General features: G+C 45.3%; 1 protein-coding gene across 1 annotated transcript in view; it reads right to left on the bottom strand.

Moving 5' to 3' along the window:
* Positions 1–208: 208 nt before the first annotated feature.
* Positions 209–10,303, bottom strand: part of GFRA2 (GDNF family receptor alpha 2) — a 160,918-nt gene continuing 150,823 nt past the window's right edge. Inside the window, exons 6-7 of the mRNA XM_029603256.1 lie at positions 4,022–4,081; positions 209–642 (exon numbers count right to left, since the gene is read on the bottom strand). Coding sequence (XP_029459116.1) covers positions 514–642; positions 4,022–4,081 — 189 coding nt within the window. The 3' untranslated portion in view covers positions 209–513. The remainder of the gene's footprint in view (positions 643–4,021; positions 4,082–10,303) is intronic.

Raw genomic sequence — 10,303 nt, 5'->3', positions numbered from 1 at the left:
GCAGGTAGAGATAGGCGTGAGTGGGACAGGATAAGGGGAGAGGAGAGACAGGCTCAGATGGGTGAGAGTGAGGGAGAGATGAGTGGGATAGGATATGAAAGGGGGGGGGGGGAAAGAGCCAAAGTGACAGTTTTTCATGGGAAAATGGCTGCTCCACAGGAAGAGAACATGGAATCGGTATTTCAAAAGGACAATCAGCAACATGGGAAACAGTTTTACACTTTGTATTTTTTTTAAAACACTGTGAAGGACAAAATGTTAGCAAGAGAAGCAGAGAGTCCTGGTGTGGTGGGCTCCCGGCCGGCTCTCTTCCCTCCTCCCCCCATCTCAGACCTGGGTGGGGAGGAGGACTCGCTCTTCTCCAGTCTCACCCAGCCTCTGCTCTTCTGGGACAGTCTCTCACCAAGTCCTGCTGTGGGTCTCAAAAGGTGCAACCCGGGGAAAAAACACATTTTCCAGCCAGAACTTTTGCAAGGATTGAGTTTTCTTCTCTTGGCTGCATCCTTTCTGAAGTTATAAAGCCAGCTCCAGAGTGAGGAATGGGATGACCGGGAGCAGCCAGGGGCTGCAATGCCGAAAGCTGAAAGACTTCTCATCCACGTAGCTCCTCTGGTCATGCATGATATCCGTGGTCAGCTGAGTCTGCGACAGAGAGACAAGACACACACAACGTTAATCTAATGTAAGAAGGGACGCCCGGCCGAGCATACGTTTACTCAGGGCTGGTGCAAGCAGTTTTGCTGCCCTGTGAGAACAATTACTGGTTTGTTTTTTTCTTAGCACAGAATTTTTGTTGTTTTTCTCAATAACCAAAATACAGAAGAAACTGTTAGTCTCGTACTCTGTGCCAGGCCCCCCATTCCCCACCGTAAAAGCCCTGCTCCATCCGGCAACCTAAACTTTCAAAACTGACACAACCCTGAACCTATTTTACTCCATCTGCAGGTTCAAAATGCCAAAATTGGACCGGAGCAATTCCATGGTGCTCCTGCTCCACCAAGCATTATGTAAAAATAACACCAGCAAAAAAAAAAAGACATTTGGGACCCATACGGTATTAGGCCTATTGTAACGTGTGTTGGGTGTAGGTTTGGCCCTCAGAAAGTCTTGAGTAATCTAAATGACAATAATGATATAGTAAACTTCCCATACTAAAACAGCACTAACTGCCAGCACTCAAACAGGAACAGCCCTATCTATGAAAAGGCAACACTGCAAATATTACACCAGGCCCTAAAACACCAATACATGTACTATGGGGAAAACAGAATAAAGCAGGCTGCTATAAATCTCTACATAAAAGCTACATGCTAGCAGAATATCTAATTTGTTCAGTTATGCCTTCTATCGCTCCGGCTATTCTAGCCCTCCAGGTTAATACCCCTTGTTATATGTAACTTTCATTTCTTGTTATATGATTGACTTTGTTATTCCCCTCATGTTATTTGTAAACCGATCTGATATGAATTTCTTTCATGAAGGTCGGTATATAAAAATGTTAAATAAATAAATAAATAAATAAATAAATAAATAAATACCCTACTTTGGTTACACATGCAGAACACAGACAGACCCTCACCAAATACAGAATAAAGAGACCATAAAGTATAAATAGAAATGTGTAGACAGAAACCAAACTGGAAACTGCAACAGACCAGACTCTGTATACCAAGCAGTAATGGAGAAACAGAAACATCACCAGTCCTCATAAATCATACATCAAACAATAAAATCAAGGAACATAAATCAATCCTATTAGTAAAACCAGAACTAATAAAAAGAATATTTCCAATGAGCTAAGGAATAGAATAACATCCAATAATTAAGAGCTCATACAAAATTTTTAAAGTTTGTCAAACAGCAATAAAATATTTCAGAATGACAGACACATCAGACACCCAATAACTAATAAGGATGGAAAAATCCCTCATTTTCCATACCTAAAAACTTTTAATTTCCAGGCAACCTGAGCTTGTCATAGATTAGTGGGGCAGCACAAACTTTCTTCATACACACACATTGCAGGCAGGCTCCCATTCACACACACACACATCCCAGGCAGGCTCCCATTCATACACACACACACATCCCAGGCAGGTTCCCATTCGCCTCCCCCCCCCCCCCAAGGTAGGCTGCCATTCACACATGCACACATTCCAAGCAGACTCCCATTCACACGCACATCCATCCCAGGCAGGCTTCCATTTTTACATAAACATACACAAACACGCATCTCCATGCTGGCTCCCCCAGACAGACTCCCATCTACACTCCCCCTGCTCCAGGCAGGTTCCCATTCACACACACACGCACAGCCCAGGCAGGCTGGCAGTCTCCCCAGCGGAGCAGAAGGGGAAACCCTTTCTTCTGCTTCTCCTTCTGAGCCGGCCCTACACTATCCAAAACTATTCCTCTATGCAGATCTTGTGTATCGCGAGATCTACGTAGAGCAGGTGCTAGTCCCACGTGTTCTGAATGTCACGTGGCCGGCACAGAGGGGAAGCAGGAAAATGAGCTTCCTGCCTGTGGGGTCCTCTTCTTTCTTCGGCTTGTGGTGGCATGGGGTCCACCAGCATCCTCCCAAGCCTCTCAATTTTTTTTAGGCAGCCCCTTCTGTCACCGCATTCCACGGGAGTGCCGCCCTCTGCAAAGGCACAGTGTGCAAACCCGGTGGCGCTGGGCCTGCGTTTACTTCCATTTGTGTGCACAAAATCATTGCTCATGATTTATTAAGGATTTAGTGCATACAAAATGTGCATATAAGCACGAATAAACAATGTGCACACATTGGTGCTGCTTCCTGTAAAACCCACGTTAATGAAGGCATTGGGCTATGGCTAATACTCCCCACATTAAAACCCTGAACGCTGTTGGGAGAGGGAAGGGGTTGGTTTGTTGATTGCTGTGAAATGCTTGTGCTGTATATTCTTTGTACATGCCTGATAGACTCAGAACTACAGCTACCAGGCCATGAGTGTAAATTGTCTTTAAAAATTTTTAATAAATAGATTTAAACAAAACAACCGTGAAGGCTTAGCTCATATTTTCTTAACACTGGAAGTTTAACTGCTGCGTCAGAGGTGGAGTAAAGTTCACTCACATTAGTCTATGGTGCTGTGCCAGAGTGGAGTTCCTGAGTGCAAGGGTTCTGGACTTGGCTCACCCAGATCCAGGGTGGACCACTGCCCCTGGGACCTCCAGCTCCAGGATGGTGCTGGCACAGCACCAGAGACTAAAGTGAGTGAACTTTACTCCACCTCTGCCCCTGCAGTTATGTTTCCAAGCCTAAAAAAAACACGCTAAGTATTTGGGTACCTGAGTCCTGGACCCTCAAGCCAGAGGCTCTGTGTCCCAGGAACCCCCAAACTAGAGGGACTCTTCTCCAAGGTTGATGAGTCAGAAACAGAGAACTGTTGTACATGCAACTGTCTATTGTTATGTAAACTCTTTTGGACAGGCACTGCTTGCAGCAGAATTATTATTGTATACGGTTTTTGCTGTTGCCTCATATTTCTCGGGATTTGCGTAAGACCTGGCAAAGCTGTTGGCCAGGGAGGAGCAGCAGGACAGAGGGATGGAGGGGCCAGAGAAGCATGAGAGAACAGCCTAGGATAGCTGTACATCCAGCAAGCTCTGCACAACGGTGACAGCTGTGCTATGACAAGGGCCTGCCCCCAAAACATACAGAATGATAGACAATTACAGAGACAACAATTCTGTTGCAAAATGTGTCTTCTCCAAAACACATTGCTATGGTTGCATACACAACAGTTCTGTGCACAATGCTGACAATTGTGCTAATAAGTGCCACCCCCAAACAGAAGCATTTGTTTTTTAACTTTGCGCTTGTCTAGTGCCCCCTTTCAGTTGCTGTATGTGCACAGATCATGCTTTTTGTGCAAAAAACTCATGGTTTATACCTCTCTGTTTGGGTATCAGCCTTCTGAAATCTCCTTCACAGTCACACACGCATGAACACCAGGACAAGAGTCACACACCAGGCTTTGTACTTTGGGCCTACCTCCAAGTAGCACAGGTTCTGGTTCTGCTCTTTGGACTTGTTTAGCTTCGGTCCATTTTCCTACGGTACAAAGAGAAACCTGAGAAATCAGAGTCCCATGGGGGCCCCATCACTGGCTGGAACATGGTGTAGGTCCAGCCTGTGCCTGACCGTAATGAGCTGCGGATGTATAGAGCATGTGCACAAGACGCAGGGCGTGTGCACAGTGACCAGCCACTTCCAGCACTTCTACCTGCACTTACATATTTACATTTACCTCACACCTTGTCCTTGGCAGCTCAAGGTGAGTTACCTACAGGTACAGAAGGTATTTCCCTGTCACCAGTGGGCTAACAATCTAAGTTTTATCTGCGGCACACAAGGAGCGCCCTGGTTCTCAGCTTGCTGCTCTAACCACGAGGCTGCTCCTCCCCTTAGGGGGGGGACACCCCTACCACTACAGTTCAGCGACCTACCAGGGAGATGTGCCTGAGAAAGTAAACCTCAAGCAGTGAGTGAGTACATCTCTTAAACCATAAGAGCGCCTGTCACAACAGCGTTTTCAAGTACTTGGGAGATGCAATGCTTAGCTAAATCCTGCAAAGCCCATGGCTATCACAGTACTAGCCATTCCCTGTAAGTGGCTTCCTCCTTACAATGAATGAACCCTTTTCTAGATATGAAAAAATTATAGGCCTGATTTTAAAAGGCCTACATGCGCCTATAGCGGGAGATACGTGGTGGCTGGGCTGCACGTGCACTGCGCGCATTTTCAAATGCCCGCAGCTATGCGCTTATCTCCCGGTACGCGTTGAAGAATGGGTTTAGGAAAAAGGGACGGGCTGGGGGTGGGGCGTGGGCAGGCCGGGACAGTGCACGCTGGGAGCCAACCAGCCCGCTCAAGTTACTGCTGCTCCAGAGAGCAGGAAAGCAATACAACAAAAAAAAAGAAGGGTAGTTCGTGGAGTTTTAGGGGTCGGGTGGATAAGGGAAAAGGGAGGCAGGTAAGCCAGGGAGTTTAGGAAGTTCCTTCCCAGTCTGCTCCTTTATTGGAACAGACTGGGAGGGAACTGGGGAAAGGGCTCATCGCATCGCCGCACGCATTTGTTAAAATGTCCTCCCCCTTACGCGCCTGCCGATATAAAACCGGGCACGCATGTGCACACGGGCAGCGGATTTAATAACATGCGCGCATCGAGGCACAGATGCTATAAAATCGGCGCATCCATGTGTGCCCGCCGGGAACCGTGCGCCCATGGACGCCCACTCGTGGGTTTTATATTTAAATCTTTTTATTGAATTAAGAACAATGCATAACATACATTTCAGTAACGCCTGGGTGTTTCTTCTCCAGGTCACTATCTTTTGATATAATATAATCTCCCACCAAGCAGTCCACCCTATAACCCTCTGAGCCTAGCAAACATTAATAAAACAGTTACACAGTACCAGAGGGAGCAGTATAATCATTAAGTACCATACTTCTGGCATGGGGGGATAAAGACTGTAAGTATGACTCCCAGATCAACAAAGACGTAACTCTACGTTTCAATAAATCGAGCTTCTCCATATACCTCCGCTCGCGGGTTTTAACATTTACCTTTTAGTGAGCAAGTACAAGCATTAGTCTTATATTCAAAACAGATGTTATTTAATAGAATAGATGTTATTAAGCAAAGGCACAATCCAAAGCGGATAAAAGCACCCTAGACCTAAACCCAGTGAACCAAACCGAGCAAATATTGCTGCTATCACATACTCACTTAGCCCCGACAAGGCTGTGTTCAGGCGAAATGTCCACCTCAGGAAGATAATCTAAATTATCTATTTATCTACATATATATAACATGCTTGGGCTCCTGCCTGGTATCTCTCTTTGTACTTGCCAGGTTCTTATGGCCTGGATTGGCCGCTGTTGGAAACAGGACGCTGGGCTTGATGGACCCTAGGTCTGGTCCAGCATGGCAACTTCTTGTGCTCTTGTGTTATGCTGGCGTGTGCTATTTTGCTAAGTACGCACATTGTGAAGATAATTACACAAAACTAAACCTGAAAGGAATGCTGAGCCGCGGACCATGGCCCACGCAGCCAGAAGGTGGCACGGTCTCGCAACCTCGCAGTTCGGAAGGAGCCACAGCCGTGCAGATCGGAAGAAGATGCACGGCTGGGTGGAGGAAGAGACAGCGGCCTGCACAAATCACTGCTGTGGCTGAATCGGCCCAGGCGGGTGGCAGCCATCTGAGATGGGGGAAAGAGAGGCACTGCCGTGGGAGTGGGGTGCAGTCAGGCTGGGGAGGGGGAAAGACAGGGAAGATGGGGGGAAGAGAAATAAGGGGAGAGAAGAGTGAGATGAGGAAGAGGGGGCTGGAGGGAGAGGGATATTCATTTCAGTGCAAATGCTTTGTGGGTTTCAGCTGGTGATTATTACATGCAAGGAATATCCCCCCCTCCCCCAGTAACACAATTGTGATTGTCACTCTCTGCAGAACATTCAGAGCAGAGGGAAGCAATTCAAGCAAACTTCATTACTGCAGATAAAGTCTTGGTGAAAGACAAAAATACACATCAATACCAAAAGGTAAACTAGAAGAAAGGGAACACAACCTAACAAAGATAACAGATAGGATGAACAAACAACAAGATACCAATCTGACAACCTTTTCTAAGTAAATTGTTAGAAAGCAAACACATAAATAGAAAATGAAATCAATTTACCTAACTGGAACCAGGTTTTAGCCAGGAAAATTCTACCCCTCCCCCTTAAATTTCTCCCTGCATTGATTTAGCCATGTAAGAAAGGGGGCGGGGCATGTCCAGGGTGGGCTTTTTTAATATATCTGGGTAAATGCAGCCACATAATAGTCAGGCCTAAATCTGACCCATTTCATACGGTCAGATTTAGCCAGGCATTCAGTCGCACTTTTAACCAGAGGACCCAGTTACCTTTAGCCTTCTTCCAGGCTGAAAATCAGCCTTTACAGATATATATTTAAATGAACTGTTAACTAAGGGATTGTTCTAAAAATACTCAATAGAATTTGTGTGTCACAACTTTATCCAGTACAAAAATTACTGTAATAAAAAATAATTTTTTTAAACAGCGACAATTCTGTTTGATCACATTCTGGTCACGTCAGGGTTAGCTCAGTGCCTGATAGCAATGAAACGTGCTCGGTTTGGTTTGTGGTCGAGCATTTAGATTTAGTTCAGAGTTTACATAAGTATAGCAGTGTGTGCTTTAAGCCACTTTAGTTCGTAGCTTTCCATTATAGTGTTTATTCCATTTAAGAACATTTAGTTTACATGTAAATGTAATGTTTGCTCCCAGCCACTATTTCTTATTTACAACTGATTTGGTACTGAGGTTAGGATGTCTCTTTCTGATTTGTATTTACTGAGGGTTTTTTGTTTTTTTTCCTATCCCTGGAAAATTTCCTGAAGTTCCCTGGCCGTCCCGTGCTGATCAAGGGTGAGATCCTGCAGTGGTGACGGGAGATTCAAATACCTGAAACATATTAATGGCACATAAGAAGTGAGCTTTTTTCAACAGAAAGGAAGTGCTAGAACAAGGATCACAATATGAAGCTCCAAGGGGGTAGACTTGGGACATTTTTGTTTCATGGAAAAACTGGTGGAGCCTACAATGGTAACAGACTTCAAGAAGACATAGGATAAATGCAGAGGATCCTTAGATGCAAAAAAAAAAAAAATGAACAAACAGAAGCATGAGCTAGCAATGCCACAGGCCATTGGGGGATCAGCCTACTGCTTCCCAGAGATAAGTCAAGTTGGTGCAATCAATTGGTGGTGGCAAGGTTACTGCCAAAGAGCAGAAGGCTAGGACTCGGCAGGTCAGCAAATGTTAGCTGGAACCTGGGGCCATTCCTTGTATTTCAGGCCAAAAAGTGAGCTGTAGAGAAGAGACAGTAAGAGCATTTCAGATTAGAAGCAAAAGGGTACATGTGTGCACTGGATGGGAATATGCACAATAAGATGGGGTCAACTTTAAACGCAGAAGGGGGAACCGGTCCCTCCTCCCCATCTCATTTGGATCCACCTAGGAGACAACAAACTGGTGGCCTGCAAGGGAGTTTGAGGACATAATAAGAACTAAGACTTGAATAGCAGCTTTATTCCACCAAGTTAGGATTATTTGGTTGGATATCATCTGCTGACGGTGAGGACCTGCAGGCCCCCTCCCTATGGGTAGCGCCAACCTCACCTCAGTCCAAGGGTCCATGTCCACAACAGTGTAATATTTGTTTGGACTTTGTAAAGGGATCCCCTTCCTCCCCCATCATTGTATGACACAACTTGGACATCAGAAATGTCTCTAGTAGTGGGGCATTAACTAGCTTTTCAAATGTGATGCCATTCCTCCTGTCTTTGAGTCTTTGACTAGGCCCTTCAGTTGCATAGATTTGCTATAGTATATACGTCCAGTCAGTGTTCTCCTTCATCTGAGGGATAGAAATACATTTTCTTTCACAGAAAAGCTGTTTTGCAAATCTCATGTTGAAGGTAAACAGTCATTCAAAGTTTTTCTTATTACAGTGAGCGGAGAACTGTGGCTTACTCCACACTGGGGATCAGAGGAGAGAGGCAGGTAGACATCCTCCCCTTAGATAAAATCCCCTGACAAGATCTCAATATTCTTGTTAGAAAGGGTTGATTTTTTTTCACTGTCTTATTTTGCTATTTATAGGGTGAGCCACAGGAAGTCTTGGAAATCAGCCTTTGTGAGAAAATTATCTTTTTCCAAAGACATCTAGAGGTCGACATTAAAAAGGGTTTGACAGCCCCCCCCGATTTCAATTTCCCGTCCCACCAACCAACAAACTTTTACCTGGGTAACAGCCAGATAAAAAGTTTTGTCCTAAATGTATCCAGGTAGCTGGGGGTATTCAGCGCTATCTGGATATATTTAGGCAGGTAAGCCCGGGAAACTAACTTCCTGTTCACCGCACGGTTCGGTATGGACGTCCATATGTTTATCACACAGCTTCATCCACCACGTGATTAGGCTCTTGAGATGACTAACCTTTAAGTAATTTGCTAAAGTCTGGAGCACATAGGTCACCTTCACCGCGAGAGGTCCTCACTTTCTTTCCTTTCCAAACAAATCTGCTCAGTGAATTATTAAGCTCTTCAAAAAAAAAAAAAAGATGGAACCTCTACAGACCCAATCTCAAACATAAACGGTATTCTTGGGAGAGCCTGCATCTTAATTCTTGCAGTTCTTCCTGGCCAGGACAGCTGAAATGGTGACCGGACCGACCAATCCCGTTTCAGTACGGAATTATACTGTAAGCCAAAAATCTTGACCGTATCTTTAGGGATAAAAACCCACCGAGTATTTCGGGCAGGAAGGAGGTGCCCACAAAATGGAGAATTCTGCTTTGATATCCTCTCTTGTTTCCAGCAGAATTTTCAACTCAAGTTACTTGGTTTATCCAAGTTAACTTTGTACCCTGAGAATTTGCCAAAGGTTGTGATTACCTCCACTGCAGCAATTAAAGACTGGACTGGTTGTTGGATAGAGAGCAAAATTCTGGCCGCAAAGAGCACTATTTTGTGAACTTCATCATCCCTGCTAGGAATTCTAGTTATATTTAGATGACTTTGTATTACAGTAGTTAGCGGCTCTGGAAAAAGAAACAGAGACGCGAAAGAAGACATCCCTGCCTGATGCCCCTCGCCAAAGAAAAAGAACAAACCATTAGCCATGACCTGCCCCCCCTGCGGCCTAGCCGCAAACAGGATATTCATTTGGAACAGGCCAGGTCCCAAACCCTTCCTTCTTGGTGTTGCAAAGAGAAAGGGCCAAAATGTCCACCCCATCAAAGGCTTTCCCCACATCCAGAGGGAATAAAAACAGAGATTCCGTTTCGGTATTTTTCATCATTTCGATCGGGTTCAGAGGTCGCTGAATGTTATCTGAACCTTGCCGGCCCTTAATGAAAGCTGCTTGGTTCCTATAAATTACTTTTGGCAGCATTGCGTCTAACCTCCATGCCAAAACTTTTGACGAAAATGCTCACATTGTAATTTAAGACAGAGAGCTTGCATCTCCTCTGAGGGGCCGATGCAATAAAGTGCACCTGGCCTGTCAAGTCCCTCTCTGAGACAGATGCTAACAGCGCAGAATCTGAAAGCCATATCGTACCAGGGCACTCTTCAGAAGGGATTTCTGCGTAAAATTACCTGTTGAAGTCACCCGCCCGGCATGTGGGGAGTTGCAAAAAGCACATGCTTTAACCTACATTGTAACACAGGCGTTCCTGAGGTGGGGTTAGGTCAGGA

Source organism: Rhinatrema bivittatum, chromosome 5 (genome assembly GCF_901001135.1).
Source record: "Rhinatrema bivittatum chromosome 5, aRhiBiv1.1, whole genome shotgun sequence".
In the NCBI taxonomy this organism is placed as follows: Eukaryota; Metazoa; Chordata; class Amphibia; order Gymnophiona; family Rhinatrematidae; genus Rhinatrema; species Rhinatrema bivittatum.
Note: the sequence above shows the minus strand (reverse complement) of the source record. Positions and strands in the feature narration are given on the sequence as shown.